The sequence below is a fragment of the Xenopus laevis genome, chromosome 3L (assembly GCF_017654675.1).
Source record: "Xenopus laevis strain J_2021 chromosome 3L, Xenopus_laevis_v10.1, whole genome shotgun sequence".
Classification (NCBI taxonomy): Eukaryota; Metazoa; Chordata; class Amphibia; order Anura; family Pipidae; genus Xenopus; species Xenopus laevis.
In genome coordinates, this window is record NC_054375.1 from 48,979,740 (window position 1) to 48,999,264 (window position 19,525).

A 19,525-nucleotide genomic window follows, 5' to 3' on the forward strand; every position below is an offset into this window, starting at 1 on the left:
TTTTTAATTACTTCGCTTTTTGTTCAGTAGCTCTCCGGTTTGGCATTTTAGTGGCAGATCATTTAAAAATGTTTTTAAAAAATTAAGACTAATTTAAAGGTTAAGAATTGTCGTTAACTTAAATGTAACCTACCCCTTTAATTGTACTGAATTTTTAGGGGGCCTTAAAACAGCTACTGGGTCCCTGTTGTAACAGGGAGCTACTTTGTGATCATTTTATTTATTGGTTTGATTAGTTGTGTTTTAATGTAATGTGTTTCTTTTGTATGCTCTATTTTATTTTGGTATCTACAAAATACATTGTTTCTTCTAATACAAGCCGAGGTACTTAATTTTACCTACGAAAACTGGGAAACTTATTGACTCGAGTATAAGCCTAGGGTGAGAAATGCAGCAGTTTTTAGCTGAAAGAGCAAGTGAATGCTCAAAAACATGGTAAAAATGGCCATTGTTTTGTGCCAAAAAGTTAAGGTAAGCACTGTGAGATATAGTTGATATAGCAGGGAAAGTTGTCAGCAGTACAATTAAAGATATTATATCGATGTTTCACAAGTAGAATCCTAGAACCCAGCGACAGGATGCTGGGAGTTTTGTTTCAGCAACTGTTGACATGCAGTAGGTTGGCTGTTATATAAGCCTGTTGTGTGAGAGTGGGGCACAGGGCTTACCAGGCAATGCGTGTGGGGCTAATCAAGTGGAAAACAAGCGTGCGCTGGTCGGTGATGTCACACATAATGCGCAGCCAGTGACATCAATCGCAACGCGCCATTGAGAACCCGGGAATCAGGGGCACAGGACTCCGGTCAGAAGCGCAGCCATTCGTGTTGATCAGCTAGGTATATATTTATACTGACTTGAGTATAAGCCGAGGTAGACTTTTTCAGAACATTTTTGGTGCTGTAAAACTCGGCTTATACTCGACGTCAAATCCTTTTAATGATGATTTTCTTATAATAAGATAAGCTATCATACGTTTCAGAATTTGGTATCTTAAAGTAGAAAAGCTTATTTACTCGGGCTAGATTTTAATAAATTTAGTTAATTTTTCTCTGTAATAATTAAACTGTACCTTGTACATGATGGTAACTAAGCTGCATGAATCCATATTGGTGGCAACTAGCAAAACAATTCTATTGTTTTTTTTAATGTTTAAATGACTTTTTAGTATGAAAGTACAGAAAGATCCCATATCTGGATAACCCCAGGTCTCAAAAGTTTCAGATAATAGATCCTATATCTAAATAATTATTTCTGGTGCAGTGCTCTGAAAATTCAATATTCTTGTGCTGTGTGGGGTTTTCTACTTATACAAGACCGGATTTAAACCCAGTACAATTGTTTTGCCTCCATTATGGATTTATGCAGCTTAGTAACACGGTACAGTTTTATTATTACAGAGAAAAGGGAAGTCATTCTGGAGAGAAGGCCTTTCCATATCAGTTTTACATGCACATATTCTAAATTATAGTAAAAAGTTTAACTTGACTGTATAAAACACTTTTCAACATAATTGGAATGAATAGGGCTTGTGCTGAACTGCCTGTCACTTCTGGTCCCAAAGAATATCAAAGGAGCTGGTAAAATAAATTACCAGTCCACTAAGAAACCCCCAATGATGAGTTGTACAAAGGCTGCTGCTTAGATAAGGGTCAGGTTTTTGTTTAAGGCTAAGGGCACACCTGGTGAATCGGGGAGATTTAGTCGTCTGGCGACTAATCACCTCTTCTTTGGTGCGACTAATCTCCCCTTCTTTGGGGGCGACTAATCTCCCCGAACAATTCCCCTTGTCTTTCCGCCAGCTATAATGAAAAATTGCCTGCCATGGCACACGTGGCGCATCGTATTCCGAAGTAGCCCAAAGTTTCCTCATGAGGCGACTTCGAAAAACGAAGAGCCGCGTGTGCCATGCTGCAGCCAATTTTTCATTATAGCAGGCGGAAGCGTTCGGGGAGACTAGTCGCCCCAAAGAAGAGGCGATTAGTCACCAGGTGACTAAATCTCCCCGAACTGCCAGGTGTGCCCTTACCCTAAAAAGCTCTAAGTAAATGACCCTGTTTACAAAGAAAGATTGAGGAAAGTTTAACAAACATAGCCCAGCTTTTAAACTAGTGCTTTATAAGGTTAGGGGCACACGGGGAGATTTGTCGCGCTCGATTTTTAAAAGCAAGTTCTGGCGACAAGTCGTTCGTTTTGTCTCTACATGCAACTCGCCAGTCATTATGCACACTGCGCGATTTGAAATCGCCTGTATTTCCAAAATGAGACCCTTTTTGGATTGATTTGTCATAAATAGCATGTACATAGAAAAGTACTGAAATCTCCTACAAGCACTCACAGATCGAGATTAGCAGCCGTGATAGTATGCCAATTCTTACTCGTGCACAATGACGCAGTTACGTAAAGACGCTAGCAAAGGTTGTGCCACGGAAACACCATTCTTTTACCAAACGCTCGAGGCAAGACGCAGAGAAAACACTCTCCTTCATGTGTGTGTGAGAATATATAATTTATACATATGCGTATGTACAAAACAGTGAGCGAAAAACAACATAGTACACAGTAGTTGTTTTCCGTTTCCTGCGTGGGGGGAGAAAGTAGAGCGACGACTATGGGATACAAATCGTTCCAGAACAAAAGTCGATCGAAATCTTGTTGCGAAGACTATCTCTTTAAAAATGTGCCCCTACCTTAATGGCCAAAAATATTGATTTTTCTTTTCATTAAAACAATAAGTTGAATGTATTTTATAACACAAGTCCTTTTTAATGGCTGCTAATTTGTTGCCCTGTAACTCAGGATCTTTAGTGGCCTTGTCAGAAACAATTAGATACATCATAAAAAATAACCTTGTAGCATGACAGTCTGGCCATAATGCAAGAAATGCTTTTGTTTGACAACCTCCTTGGTATAAAGCAGCAGTGTGTTTCCTGGTCCAGGACTGTAGTTGCACGTCCCAGATGCAGCAGCCTTATACAAATAAATATATGTTGTCGCCTCCGCCCGGTCTTACTTAGCCTAATGCTCACCTTTCACGTTACTGAGATTTTCTGGTAGAATAGTGACATAAAGGTTCAGGCACTCCCTGATTAGTATTTTCTATGCTATTTCACCTTGTATTAGGGATGCACCGAATCCACTATTTTGGATTTGTCTGAACCCTCAAATCCTTTGGGAAAGATTGGACCGAATCTGCATATGCAAATTAGGGGTGGGAAGGGGAAAACTTATTTTACTTTCTTGTTTTGTGACAAAGAGTAACGCGATTCCCCTCCCGCCCCTAATTTGCATATGCAAATTTGGATTTGGTTTGGCCGGGCAAAAGGATTCGGCCAAATCCTGCTGAAAAAGACCTTGCCAAATCCCGTGCCGAATCCTGGATTCGGTGCATCCCTACGTTGCATTTTATCAGGGAGTCTTACTGTATGTCACCACCTATGATTTTGTTATTTTTATTTTTTTTGTTACTTTATATTAGTATTTTCTATGCTATTTCAATTTGTATTTTATCAGGGAGTCTTGCTGTATATCTAATTATATCTAATTATAAAGTAATTGTCATTAAGGGTCATTATTTTGAGTTGGTGGTGTTCGCTTGTACTCATCAGGTTTCAGCTGTGGAATATGTTGGGGCTTCAAAAATAATGAGGATAATACCTGAAATGTGCCTTTCGCTGCTTCTGTACACCAGTGCGTTGCTTTTAATCGTATATCATTTGTTAATTGCTCTGTAAAAGGAGACTCTGTGGAGATCAAGGTTCCATTCCCCAGTGCCTGGAGCTCAGGTGTCTCCTGGTGAATTATCTGACTAAAACGAACTGGATAGAGAAACACTTTTAGTCTTAACTTAACCTTGAATTGATAGGCAGCATGTTTTAATAATTAAAAAGCATGCGTACTCCCAGTACTGCTTGGGTTAGTTTAGTTTGCTTGGGGAAACATCTGCTGACTGCTTGGAAGAAAGTGATTATTTGCATTGGGAATCATTTTGTGGTAAAAGAAGAGGCTAGGACAAGAGTTGATGAAGACAAAAACAATTGGTACATTTATGAGACCTGTTATCCAGAATGCCTGGAACCTGTTTTTTTTTGTATAAGGGATCTTTTCATAGCTTGGATCTCTATGCTTTAAGATCCACTCCATGTCCCTTCCCCATTGATTTGAATAAGATACACTTGCATGCAGTCACTAGCAGCAGAGTGGAGCGCAGCAGGCATATATAGGTAATAACCGGTAACTGCAAGATCTCATGGCCATAGATAACTGGATTAAAGAAGTGAAAACTGAAATAAAAAGACCTTCTTGTCCTACCCTGACTTTATTGGTATACAGATTGGCCTGACACCTGCTGGACCCATGGGTTTGGGCTGAATGCCACACATTCTGCGAGACACGGGTAGGTTTGGGTTGAACTCTTCTTCCGATTTCCCCACCCGCGACCTTACTCTGTTGTCTTTTTTGGCTCCGGCAAACGCCTACCCCGCCCCCTTTTGTGACTTCAGAGGTGGGCAGGCCAAGTCTGTAAATGGAGTTGCCGGCAGGGTTTGGGTTAATTGCGGGTTGAATTTTTGTCAACCTGCGCATCCCTATCAGACTTGTAATATATTATTATTATCATACACAAATATTTTCCTTTTTTGAACAGATGCTATATCTACAGATGGCAAAAGCCTGTGATTCCTGGTGGGGATTGTCTTCAAATAGTATGTTAAAATGTTGTGGTCCCATTACTCATGTGATACATAAAGGCAGGTCTTTGAGACAATCTACAGTCCATGGCAAAGGTTCTGTCTGAGACATAGGACATTGTCCTTTACCCCCTTGTACAGAAGTCAACATTGTATCTAAATGATTGATAATTGCATTTTATGGATGATTTAAAAAGGGTAATATACCAAGCACGGGTAACCATTGACACTTCATGCCACCAGTTTTTACACATCCATTCTTTATGAAGAGGGAATTGTGGACAATAGAGAGCTACACAATTGCTGTCATTTCTATGGTAAATGTGAAATGGAAATTTCCTCTGACGCCTCTTCTTTAATTACATACAGTAGGGTAGTCTAGACTGTATTACTGATGTAACATTGCACTGAAAATTGCACTTTGCTCATTGCAGTGGCAGCTGTACATGTGCCCTAATGCGTTGTTTTAAATAAAATGCAGGAACAAACATAGAATACTTTTTAAGTCAGATTTTGGTAAACATAAATTGTTCTGATGTATACCCTAGTATGTCTGCATTTCCCAAATGTGTTGCTTTGTTTTTACTGCAGTAGAAAATTGGGAAAGCTACTCGTTAAGGCCAACGTTTCCAGCGAATGGAATCTAAATGTTCATGGCACATTCTTAGAACTTCGATTTAGGGGCACCTTTCCAACTGTGCCTAATGCGTCTTTATGTCAAAAAGGAAGTAATGTTACATAGTTACATAGTTACATAGTTAAATTGGGTTGAAAAAAGACAAAGTCCATCAAGTTCAACCCCTCCAAATGAAAACCCAGCATCCATACACACACCCCTCCCTACTTTTAATTAAAATTCTATATACCCATACCTATATTAACTATAGAGTTTAGTATCACAATAGCCTTTAATATTATGTCTGTCCAAAAAATCATCCAAGCCATTCTTAAAGGCATTAACTGAATCAGCCATCACAACCTCACTGTCCTGACTGTGAAGAACCCTCTACGTTGCTTCAAATGAAAGTTCTTTTCTTCTAGTCTAAAGGGGTGGCCTCTGGTACGGTGATCCACTTTATGGGTAAAAAGGTCCCCTGCCATTTGTCTATAATGTCCTCTAATGTACTTGTAAAGTGTAATCATGTCCCCTCGCAAGCGCCTTTTTTCCAGAGAAAACAACCCCAACCTTGACAGTCTACCCTCATAATTTAAGTCTTCCGTCCCTCTAACCAATTTCGTTGCACTTAGTCTCTGCACTCTCTCCAGCTCATTTATATCCCTCTTAAGGACTGGAGTCCAAAACTGCACTGCATACTCCAGATGAGGCCTTACCAGGGACCTATAAAGAGGCATAATTATGTTTTCATCCCTTGAGTTAATGCCCTTTTTTATGCAAGACAGAACTTTATTTGCTTTAGTAGCCACAGAATGACACTGCCCAGAATTAGACAACGTGTTATCTACAAAGACCCCTAGATCCTTTTCATTTAAGGAAACTCCCAACACATTGCCATTTAGTGTATAACTTGCATTTATATTATTTTTGCCAAAGTGCATAACCTTGCATTTATCAACATTGAACCTCATTTTCCAGTTTGCTGCCCAGTTTTCCAGTTTAGACAGATCACTTTGCAAAGTGGCAGCATCCTGCATGGAACCTATAGTTCTGCACAATTTAGTATCCTCTGCAAAAATAGAAACAGTACTTTCAATGCCCACCTCCAGGTCATTAATAAACAAGTTGAAAAGCAAGGGACCTAGTACAGAGCCCTGCGGTACTCCACTAACAACACTGGTCCAATTAGAAAATGTTCCATTTACCACCACTCTTTGTAGTCTATCTTTTAGCCAGTTCTCTATCCAGGTACAAATACTATGTTCCAGGCCAACATTCCTTAATTTAACCAGTAACCTTTTGTGTGGCACTGTATCAAATGCTTTAGCAAAGTCTAAGTAAATCACATCCACTGCCATCCCAGAATCGAGGTCTCTACTTACATTCTCGTAAAAAGAAATTAAGTTAGTCTGGCAAGATCTATTACGCATAAAACCATGCTGGCACAAACTCATAGTATTATGATTTGCTATGAAGTCCAGTATCTTATCCTTTATTAACCCTTCGAAAAGCTTTCCTAATACTGACGTCAGACTAACTGGCCTATAGTTTTGAGGCTGAGAACGGGATCCTTTTTTGAATAGAGGCACCACATTAGCAATTCGCCAGTCTCTCGGCACAATGCCAGATCTCAATGAATCCTGAAAAATTAAGTAAAGAGGTTTGGCAATCACAGAGCTAAGCTCGCTAATTACCCTGGGATGAATACCATCTGGCCCTGGACCTTTGTTACTCTTAACATGTAGCGCTAATAGTTTTCTGATTTTAGTATATAAGCACATCAGAATGAATGGATTGTGTTATTTCTTGGATTATGGCCCAACATCTATGTTGCAGTATGGGTCAGTCTTCCCAGTACAGATTCACTGTAAAGGCAAAAGCCATAGTATTACCAGTCATTTGCCACTATGTTCAAGGAGAAGGAAAGCTACTGAAGCAGTTTATTGCCAATAGATTAGCCACAATAGTACAAGAGCTATAATTATTCTGTAGAATGCTTTACCATACCTGTGTAAATAGTTCTAGAAACTGTTTGTTTAGGATAGCAGCTGCCATATTAGCTTGGTGTGACATCACTTCCAGCCTGAGTCACTCCCTGCTTACTTATAGCTCTGGGATCAGATTACAGCAGGAGGGAGAGGAACAAACTGAGCATGCTTAAGCCCTAGCCCTTGAGATTTATGCTGAAAACAGGAAGTCTGATACAGAAGCCCATGTGTACACAACAGAAGGAAAGAAATGCTGTGCTGAGGACTCAGAGCAGCATTACTTTGAGGGTTTACTGGTGTATTTATATAGACCTTTCTGATAAAGCTTACTTAATTTTAGCCTTTCCTTCTCCTTTAAAGTTGGACATGCTTTCAAGGACCTGGAGTTTTGGTTCTTTAAGGAAACTCCCAAAAGAATGTGTTGACAAGATTTTGTTGAAAAACATGACATTGACATGACTGAATTATCTGTGGCCTTATTCATTCAGCTTATGTTGAAACAGAGGATGTACTGCCCATTTAATGTAACAAAAATAATATAAATATGTTAAATGTTTCTACTGAATGTAAATAGTCCGAGAATACAAACTTCAGTGATCTTGAAAACAATATCTTCCTCAGGAAATGTATGTCATTGTGGTAAGTGGATGAATTTGCCTGCATTGTCAGAGTCTGCTTTAGTTACAGGCAAAGTTCTGTGTGCTGCATTGCTTTGTAGTTTTGCCTGAATTCACTCCCTGCTATTCTGTATGACCCATGGTGACACTGTTCCTCAAGCCATATTTTTTTTTGCAGGATGTCTGTTTTCCCGTGAAAAGGTGTATTTTGTTCTCTCCACATGAACTAACCACAAGTCGTTTACAGTGCTGCTCGTTTCGCTCTATCAAAGGGTTTGTTTTAAGTTTAAATAGCAGAAAATGACTCCATGAAGATTTCAGATCTTCCCCAGTGCGTGATTGAAAGATAGCTCCCCTTTGATTATAGGTATATATATTACTGGAAACAAGGTTTCCTCAATAATTGCCCTCAGAAAGCCCCCGAGTATCTTACCAAGCTAAAAGACATTGATCAGCACTTTTTTTCTGTAAGAAGCACAATACATTTATTTAATTTATGGAATGTGATACTACAATGTTCCTCACACAAATGGAGATCAGTTGTGGACACTACACAGATAGAACCATGAGTAGAACATAAAGGGGGTTAGTTATCAAAGCTCCAGTTGTTTTTTCCATGAGAAATTCAACTTTTCAAGGGTATTATTGGAGAAAAAAACACCAATTTATCAAGATGTATTTTACCCCAAACCTGGAAATATCTCGAATGCAAGACTACACCACATAAAACCTGTCAAGGTCATGTTGGAGTCAATGGCAGAGGTCCCTTGAACCATTTGAAGATGCTAATAGCCTGTATGATGTTTGAGGTTTTTTTTTTGGTGGGTTTCGCTCAAAAACTCTATCAATTTGGGAGGCTTGAGTTTTTTATCCACTGAAAACGTGATCAATTAGAGGGGTTTTGTTTGGGTTTCTTAACTTGAATTCACTGATTTGAGTTTTTTACATTTAGGTATTTTTGTAAATTAGAAACCATTCAAGTTGTGAGTTTATTCGAGGTCTAAAAAAGTTAATAGCTCTAAAATTCAACCTTTGATAAATGACCCCCAAAGAGTCGGTAGTTAATAGCTTGAACGCCTAAATCTACGGTCACACAGAGGCTGAAATCAGCTAGCGGAAATATGTTGGCTGATTTTAGCCGTATCGTAGGCAGTAACCGCCTCTCTTTTCCACATTCATAAGCATTGAATCAGCTTTGACGCGAACAGACTCAACGGATTTCAGCAAAGAACCTCGAGGTTACTGCCCACGGTAGGGCTAAAATCAGCTAGTTGATAGCGGCCCCTGTGTGCAGGGCTGGGCCAAGCCGGCCGGGCGCCCTAGACAACCCGGTCGGACTCCCCGCTCGTGTACGCGCACGCCCCAGATGAACCACAACTTTCGCATGTGCAGGACGGAGAGAGAGCGGGGAAAGAGGTGAGCACGACGAAGGGGAGGGGAAAGGGGCAGATCGATAGAGGGGAGGGGGAGAGAGCGGTGGAGGGTGGGAAACCAAAGAATGCTGGGATAATGGCCTAGGGGTAGGCAGAAGACAGTTTGAGGTACCTGCCCAGTGCCCCCTGTCGTTGCACCCTAGGCAGCTGCCTCTTCTGCCTACCCCTAGTTCCGGCCCTGTCTGTGTATGGACTCTATACAAATACACACTTATAGCATGGGTCAAATACAAATCAGTTGACATGTTGTGGATTGCTTTACTTTAATGTATTCATGAAGTGTTCAAGTATGCCCCTTAGAAACAGTGGGCCCCCAAATATATTTCTCATGGCCTATTGGATACACATTATTAACTATTTTTGCACCTATGATTTTTCCTAGGAAAAGTCACTGTCCCAAATGTTAGCTGTGATGATACTGTAAGAGAATTTTTTTTGATTTTCTAAAAATGGCTGTTTTTGCAGTAAGAAAAAAAATGGGTAGAATGTGTTTATTCAGCCCATAGACATGTACAAAAGGCAAAATTTAACACCCCCTGGGCCTTTATCAAACCAGGTATGGCCTAAAAAGTCATTTGTGTGGAAGATCATTCTTTTGCTCTTTCTGTGTTTTTTAATTTTTCATGTTAAGAGATAGAACTCTGCCAGCCAGAGTGTAGCTTATTAGTTTTTGGAGCAGGGCTTTAGCCTCAAGTTACCACACTACTAGGAAAGACACCCAAAATATTATGGGTGTCTCTTTAAGTTATAAACAATGCATTCCTGCAGAAAAAAAAGCACTGGTGAACTCAGCAACACAAACAGACCTGTATGTCCACGGAAGACAACAGTGGTTGATGATTGCAGAATCATTTCCATGGTGAAGAGAAACCCTTTCACAATACTCTCCATGAGATAGGCATATTGATAGCCAAGTCTACCGTAAAGAGAAAACTGCATGAAAGTAAATACAGAGGGTGCACTGCAAGGTGCAAGCCACTTATAAGCATCAAGAATAGAAAGGCTAGATTGGACTTTGTTAAAAAAAAAATCTAAAAAAGCCAGCACAGTTCTGGAAAAACAAACCAAGATCAACCTCTACCAGAATGATGGCAAGAAAAAAGTATGGAGAAGGCGTGGAACAGCTCATGATCCAAAGCATACCACATCTCTATAAAACATGTCGGAGGCAGTGTGATGGCTTGGGCGTGCATAGCTGCCAGTGTTTATCCATGATGTGACACAGGACAGAAGCAGCCGAATGAATTCTGAGCTGTTTGGAGACAACTGGGGCTCATTTATCAACACTGGGCAAATTTGCCCATGGGCAGTTACCTATAGCAACCAATCAGTGATTAGCTTTTTGAAGCCAGCTGCAAGTAGGACAATGAATGCAGCAATCTAATTGGTTGCCATTGGTTACTGCCCATGGGCAAATTTGCCCAGTGTTGATAAATGACCCCCAGTGTCTGCTCAAATCCAGCTAAATGCAGTCAAATTGATTGGAGGTGTTTCATAATACAGATGGACAATGACCCAAAACATACAGCCAAAGCAACCCAGGAGTTTTTTAAAGCAAAGAAGTGGAATATTCTTGAATGGCCAAGTCAATCACCTGATCTGAACCCAATTGAGCATGCATTTCACTTGTTGAAGACTAAACTTTGGACAGAAAGGCTCACAAACAAACAGCAACTGAAAGCCACTGCAGTAAAGGCCTGACAGAGCATTAAATAGGAGGAAACCCAGAATCTGGTGATGTCCATGAGTTCAAGACTTCAGGCTGTCATTGCCAGCTAAGGGGTTTCAATCAAGTATTAGAAATGAACATTTTATTTTCAGTTTTTTAATTTGTCCAATTACGTTTGAGCCCCTGAAATGAAGTGATTGTGTTTAGTTCCTCACATTTTTATGCAATTTTTTTGTTCAACGCACTGAATTGAAGCTGAAAGTCTGCAGTTCAACTTCATCTGAGTGCTTTCATTTAAAATTCATTGTGGTAATGTACAGAACCAAAATTAGAAAAAAAGTTGTCTCAGTCCTAATATTTATGGACATAACTGTATGTGCTGCTGCCTGCTGTGGGCACAGAGCCGTACATGTCAGAGGCGTATTCCTGTAGTGCGGTTCAGTTGTGCTCAGAGAAGCATGACAGCTAAAGGCACCCGTGCATAAGCAACTGTCATTTATTTTGGCTCAACCAGTGAAGCAACCCATAGCAACGTATGGGATATTTGCTTTCATGCTTCTAACTGCACACTACTGTATCAGAGCTGTTTGGTTGTGGAACACTGGCACAAATTTGTACTAGGTTAGTCATTGAAGGCAAAACTATAATTATCTATAATGTTGCATTAGAACCTATTGCATAAAATAGTCCTTTGAAGGAAGGAATTGTTCAGTGTAAAAATAAAAACTAGGTAAATAGGCTGTGCAAAATAAAAAAATTTCCTAATATAGTTAGTTAGCCAAAAATGTAATGTATAAAGGCTGGAGTGAGTGGATGTGTAACATAATAGCCAGAACACTACTTCCTGTTTTGTAGCTCTCTTGGTTTCCACTGATTGGTTACCAGGCAGTAACCAATCAGTAACTTGAGGGGGGGAGGCACATAGGTCATATCTGTTGCTTTTGAATCTGAGCTGAATGCTGAGGGTCAATTGCAAACTCACTGAGCAGTTATGTCCCACGTGGCCCCCCCTTCAAGTCGCTGACTAACTCAGTGTTAGAGAGCTTAAAAGCAGGAGGTAGTGCTCTGGCTATAAGGTTAGATTCCCAGTCCCTCTAGCCTTTATATTACTTATTTTTTGGCTAACGAACTATATTAGAATCATTTTTTATTTTGCACAGCCTATCTATTTACCCAATTTTTATTTTCACATTGAACTGTTCCTTTAACCCATGTGACACATCTGCCGGCTGTGCCTACTTTAATGAGTCCCTTCTTTCTTTTCCTTATGAGAGCTAAAAGGCCAGCTGCTTGCAGTATCAGATGACCGTTGGGTGGTACTGTTCCAGACCATTGGGTTGGCTTGACTTCAGTACATAGTGTAGCAATTGATTGCTTAGCTAATGTGGGTTATAGCGTTTCCCCCTCGGGTGCAATTCTGTTTTGTGGTGTTACAGGGACTAAATCTTGATCGGTTAATACTTATTCCTTTCCATGTACTCAGGTTTTTACATTGGCCGGGTTTCACGTTGTAACTTCTCCATAGAGGAACCTGATCACCAGAACGTATTATTAGTGCTTGTTTCTGCCATGGAGGATGAGGTCACGGGACTTGCACAGAAGAATCGCCAGTAACCGCAAACCATTCCCTTCCATGTCTGCTCGCTATGCGCAGAACAGCACCAGCTGACACCAATAAAGGCTGAGCAATAGTCTTGCATTGTTAATGGGGAGCAGCTGAGAGTCACCGGGCACATCAGAGTGCTTGTGTTCTGAGCTCCTGGCCAGATGAGCAAGAGACATCTGCTTAACTTGTGAGTGCCATCTGCAGGCAACCAAAGGAATTGCTATGAACCAGTGATTAGCTGGCTTTGTTGAAATACTATTCCAGGGAATATTCATGAACAACCACAGCAAATTTGAAGTGTGTAGAGGAAGTGGTTTTGGAGTAATTCCCTATCATATACTAAGAGGTTACCAAAAACGCGCAGTTTTGCGTCCTAACAACGCCCATAGCTAGCGCACCATATACGGCGATACGGTGAGTCAGGTGTCAAATTGTTCCCCTCGATGAGACCTTCGATTACCCACCTTCAAAACTTCGAAATTCCAAATAAAAAATATTTTTTTTCTTCGCCAATACCTTGCGCGGTTTCGGTAATCGAAATAACGCGCCACGCTGTTATCGGATTTTTTCGATTTTTGGTTCGTTTGTTTGCCTTGAGATGGGTAACCCGAAACCACAGCGACTCACTTCCTCAGAATCACGGTTTCAAAGTATGTTTTGCTAGAATTACCACCAGTGGTAATGGGTTTCTGGTTCTAGCATAATAAAAAATTCCATACAAAATTTTATATCTAGAATGCATCTGGGGACCCTAAAATGCGCTCCCCAGCAAAAAAATCTACTTTTGCATATTTTGCCGCCCCCAGGAGTTATTCTCTCAAGTCATCCTGTTGAGGCTTCAGTATTCAATTACAAGTATGAAATAAAAATCACTTTTATATTTTAACCAAGGGGGAGTATTTTGGTTTTTGCGGGATAGTGTTACGCTTCTTATTTCCCATACAGTGGTTTCGGTCTTTCTTATCTGTGATGGGCATTTCTGTGAGTACATTCTTTATTTGCCTTAAAAGAACAGTAACTTAAAAAAATAAAAGTGTTTTAAGGGTCAGGGCAGATTCGGAAGGATTAGTAGCCCGACGACAAATCTCCTCTTTTTCGGGGTGACATCTCTCCGAACTGCCTTCCCAACTGCTAAAATGTAAATCGCCGGTGGGATGGCATTTGGAGCAATTCGTTTTCCAAAGTCGCACGGTTTCCTCGTCAGGCGACTTCGGTAAACGAACTGATCCGAATGCCATTCCGCCGGCAATTTACATTTTAGCCGGCAGGAGGCAGTTCAGGGAGATTAGTCGCCCCAAAAAAGAGGAGATTTGTGGCTGGGCGACTAATCTCCCCAATTCTGCCTGTGTGTCCTGACCCTTAAAGTAATAAAGAATATAATGCAGTGTTGCCCTGCACTAGTAAAACTCATGTGTTTGCTTCAGAAACACTACTATTGTTTATATAAATAAGCTGCTGTGTAGCAATGGGGGCAGCCATTCAAAGGAGAAAAGACTCAGGTTACACAGCAGATAAGCTCTGTAGAACATAATGGTGTTATCTGTTATCCACTATTCATCCATATAGCCTTTTTTCAATTTCTGCCATTGCTACACTGCAGCTTGTTTATATAAACAATAGTAGTGTTTCTGAAGCAAACAGATCAGTGTTACCAGTGCAGGACAACACTACACGATATTTTCGTTACTTTAAAACACTTTAATTTTTTTGTGTTACTGTTCCTTTAAAGGAGGTGTCAACCAAAATATCCCCCCCCCCCAAAAAAAAAAAATGCCATTCTAAGCAACTTTCCAATATACATTCATGAATCATTTTCAGCGGGTTTAACGTTATTTGCAAATGTTATTTCTTTTTGAAAGCTATTGTCCCTTTCAGCTTGGCTGGGTCCGACCCTTGAAATACTGTAGCAGAAGATAGTTTTGCTCCAGCCAAGACTCTATTTTCCATGATGCCCCTCTATTCTTCCCCGTGGGTCTGTTAATCAGCTTCTTCCGCTATTTTGTTTTAATAGTGAGAAAGAAGTGGAAATACTGTAGACAATGCATGCCTGCACAAGGCAACATAATAACTCGGGATGTAAAAGGATACAAGTCCATCATTTTCAACCTTCATGTCTACATGAAACCTGCCTAACTCTTAGTTGGCCCAAAGGAAGTAAAACTATCATGGCTTTCCAGTTTGCCCCAGGGAAGGAATGGTATAAATAAAATGTGTTGTATTTTAGGTTTCTCCATATGTACATGGGAAAGCAGGCAGTATGGCGGCTATATGTTAAGCATTGAGGGCCATGTTTTAATAAAGGCACCTCTCACAAACTGCTGACCAGGCATTTGGAGATTTGGCTAAGGCAGTGTAAATTGGATTACTATCTGTTCAGTGAAAAAGTGCAACGATTAACTCATGCACCCAACTGGTGCCCCTTGCTTTATGATTTTGTAAGGATATTCTAGCAGGGGATTTGCTCCTGGGATTACCATTGAAATCGACTAAGGTTTTGGGTGGAACATTTCCCATCCTGTTAGAACCTGGTTTTTATACAACCAAAATTTGCCTCCAAGTCTGGAATTCAAAAATAAGCCCCTGCTTTGAGGCTACTGGGAGCAACATCCAAGGGGTTGGAGAGCATCATGTTGCTCACGAGCTACTGGTGCCCCTTGCTCTATGATTTTGTAAGGATATTCTAGCAGGGGATTTGCTCCTGGGATTACCATTGAAATAGACTAAGGTTTTGGGTGGAACATTTCCCATCGTGTTAGACTGTAGACCCCCTTTTGCAACTGAAAGAGACCTGTAGCTAGAGTACATAGTGGGAGTGAAGTATAGGGCAAGTTAGAGTATAAGATATGGTTCACCACTGCAGAACCCTAATGTCGCCTATGGGCTTATTTGTTATGAGCAATATTATGGGCAGCTATTGCCTCAGTCACAGTGTAGAACTAACTCTTGGTATCACTGCAGGCATTCCAATACTGATTTTAATCCTGCATTCCCCCACTGAGCTGCTGCTATGCCTTGTAGTAGGCTACTTGCAATCTGCTTATACAGGTGCTTATTAGATGTAATGCACTAGGGGGTGCTGTTCAGCTAATGAGCTCTCACTCTGGAAGATATTCTATAGCAGTGATCCCCAACCAGTAGCTTGTGAGCAACATGTTGGATGTTGCTCCCAGTGGCCTCAAAGCAGGTGCTTATTTTTGAATTCCAGACTTGGAGGCAAATTTTGGTTGTATAAAAACCAGGTGTAATTCCAAACAGAGCCTCAATGTAGGTTGACAATCCACATAGGGGCTACCAAATGGCCAATCACACCCCAAGAACATTTTTCATGCTTGTGTTGCTCCCCAACTCCTTTCAATTCTGAATGTTGCTCACGGGTTCAAAAGGTTGGGGATCCCTGTTCTATTGTTAGTAGCCAGCTACTATTCTATAAAATAAGACAAAAAAAAAGCAATGATTATAGAGAAGCCACTGAGAAGCCTTTTCAGAATGACTTGATATTGGCTGATGATCACAGGCAGTGGAAATCATATGCTACGTTCCATGAGGATCCTTTCTTAGCAGTGTGCAAAGCTAGCTACAGCTTTTTACTTGTGTGAGGCTTCATATGCATTTCTATATGCATTTCTATATACATTTCTATATACATTCTGCCCTGAGGGTCTGCACCTATAAGAGCAAATATCAATGTTCAACTAGTTTCTTCTGTATGGAGCAATTATGTCCACTCCACATTTACGCAACTCCCAGCCGGTGTTATGGATGGCAGTGTGACCTGCCCCATAGGAATGATAGAAAACAGAAAACTGCAATGACCCATATAACAAATACTGGGAATACGGGTGCATGTAGCTTTTGCCAAATCTCTCCAGGAAAAGGTTAAAGGATGAATCATATTAAGCATAGATAACATTTCCTGAAAAATGTGGCAACCTTTTTTGTACCCAAATATTCCTCAAAATAAATATTTCTAATAGCGTTCTCTTTTTTTTTTTTTTTCTCCCCCAAAGGTGCCCTTACAGAGTGCTACGACGAACTGGGAAACCGCTACCAGCTTCCTGTTTACTGCCTTGTGCCACCAATCAACATGATAGAAGAAAAGAGTGACACAGAGACTCTGGATATCCCTGAGCAACCCCCAAACTCTGGCCATGAATGTCAGCTACGACTGCGCCTCTCCACAGGAAAGGACCTCAGGCTTATGGTGCGCAGCACGGACACCGTGTATCACATGAAGCGCCGCCTTCACACCACTGAAGGGGTGGAGCCTGCCAGCCAGCGCTGGTTCTTTTCTGGCCGGCCACTGACAGACAAAATGAGACTGGAGGAATTAAAAATACCCAAAGACTTTGTAGTACAAGTTATAGTGAGCCAGCCTGTTCCAAATCCCACACCGGTAGAGAACTGAGCCCCCCTAGATACCCACAGCGTTCTCTTAACCCTTACTCCTTCCTTCCGTCACTCCTTGTTTATACGCATACTGTAACCTTCTTTTTCCTCCCTCCCCCAAGTTTTTTAAAGGTAAAAACGGTTCTATGTCTTGAGCTGGCAGAGCAGGCCCTTGGGCTGCCATAGGATTCCATATTGGATTTAGTGCACATTCGACTACAGAAGGAAGAGCCAGGCCTTCCACTGAGGTCATGGGGGAGATTAAAAAAAAAAAAAAAAGTGTGTTTCATAATACAGCAACTAAAGACTTTTTATTATCTGGAAAAATGATCTTTTTTTTTATCTTGTTGAACTGTATGTTGAGCATTTAGCATTGCACTTTTAAAAGAAAAAAAATATCTAAAATGAAGCTTTGTCATCATTCTTATAATGGCACAATCAGGGTTTAGATCTCTCTTTATATTCACAAAAGGCATAATCCACTTGGTTTTTGGGTAGAAAATATAAAAATGATCATAAGGGTCTCTAGTATTCAGATTTAAAGGAGAACTAAAGCTTAACCATATATGTATATTAGAAATGCTGTACATTATGTTTTGGACTTCTGTAACAGCCCAAAGCAACCACAACCCTTTAGCAGTAAAGATCTGTCTCTCAAAAGATGCCCCAGTAGCTCCACATCTTCTTTTCTGCTGATTCACTGCACATGCTCTGTGCTGCTGTCACTTACTGAGCTAAAGGACCCACTCACAATATACAGTACAAATAGAATAGAAAGTCACAATATAAATTAGTAATTAATACAGATATTTACTACATAGCCTTGTAGCATCAGCTTATATTACAAACAAACCTCATTTTCTGCTTGATAATTTGCAACAACACCTAAGCTTAGCTTCTCAACAGCTGCTCAGAGCCCACTGAGCATGTGAGTGACCTCCTGTGACAAGTTTGAAGTCCTGGATCATTATCTAGTTGTATTCAACTGACTACGGTAGCTGTTTACAGGGTTTCTCTCAGGCTTAAGGGTTTTCCTGGAAGGTACACGTCACTTGTGAATTACTGATAAATATCAGATATATTTGTACTTAGGGAGTTACCCATAGCAACCAATCAGTGATAGCCAGCTACATGTTCCACTATTAAAGCAAAAATCTGGTTTATTGCCTTGGATTTCTGCCCAGGTTCAAATTTGTGTTGATTAATATGTCCAACAGTAAACAACACCGTATGCATAGAATATTCCTTCTGCTGTGGATAGATTCCTATTTCATAGGCCACAGCATTTGGGACTATGTCTATGATCACTAGGTCTGCTGCACAATATGTTATAGTTTATTCAGATGGTTTCAGCTGAGATAAACAGTATCCCTACAGAAACAAGAATGTGTGTTATTAGTAACGCACATATATAGTCCTTTACACTTAAATTTCTGTGTAATGTTAAAGGAAATGTATAAATGTTGCTTATTTGATGATTTCAAGAAGAATATGCACTGCTTTCATGAATTTAGTGCCGACAGCACCACCTGCTGGTAATTTTTATGTGATCTGGATGGGGGAATGTGTCAGTAGAAAGAAAAAGCAGAGCCACCCTCTGATAACATTTAGAGCTGAATTTCCTTTTATAAAATGGAAATTCTGGCACAATAGTGATCTCTGCACTAGTAATGTGCTCCCTTTTACCTGTTTGGATGCCAAAGAGGTAAGCGCTGAGCAGATGATGGGTGGCATCGGGGCTGCCTGTGACCCATAAACGCTGGTGAGAAAGAGAACTGCTTTAATGTTGCTCTGGAGAGACTTTAGAAAAGTTATATGAGGTTTCTGATCTATTTCCTGAGCAAAGCAACAGTTCTTTTTCTTTCTTTTGGCACATTCTGTCCATTGGATCACAGTCTTGAAATAGACCAGCAGGTGGCGCTGTCAAACCCTGAATTGCTTCCCTGGATTTTAGGTTTTTCTGCATTTTCCACGTTTTTTATAGTCCCACCAATCACATTGCATTTCAGAGGGTGTTTCCCCCAGTTTTCTACATTGCTTTTCCCATATTTTACAATTTTGTCTGCTAAACCTCTGCCGCCCAAACTTCCACAATAATTTCCACCCAAATATCGTTTCTGTTTACTATTTTGTACAGCCATGCTCTTGGCCACCGCCTTGGAATCGTTTGTGTATGCTGTGAGCATGCTCCCTTCTTCTTCATGGAGTGTCCCATTTGAAAGGATTGGAGGGTGGGTTTAATGGATTTAGCCATGATTTCTTTATCTCTTGTAAAGAACAAGTGCATTCTGTGCAATCAGAGCTGGTGGTGTTCAGTGTCAGTGGAGGAACAGCTAGTCACATGTTCTTTAATCAATACATAATACTTTTCCCTGATTTTAGGTTTTCCTTGATTTTACACCATTTCTGCACATGGTCCCCTGAAAAAATGTGAAATGAGGTTCTACTGTATATGAGCACAGGCATCCACAGTAATGGAACTCCATGCCTCAAGTCTGCTAAAAAAAATCATTTCAACATTAATT

General features: G+C 40.5%; 1 protein-coding gene across 1 annotated transcript in view; it reads left to right on the forward strand.

Annotated features, from left to right (window-relative positions):
* ubtd2.L (ubiquitin domain containing 2 L homeolog) overlaps nt 1-17,387 on the forward strand; it is a 63,231-nt gene extending 45,844 nt beyond the window's left edge. The window contains exon 3 of the mRNA XM_018252159.2: nt 16,622-17,387. Coding sequence (XP_018107648.1) covers nt 16,622-17,019 — 398 coding nt within the window. The 3' untranslated portion in view covers nt 17,020-17,387. The remainder of the gene's footprint in view (nt 1-16,621) is intronic.
* The last annotated feature ends 2,138 nt before the right edge of the window (nt 17,388-19,525 follow it).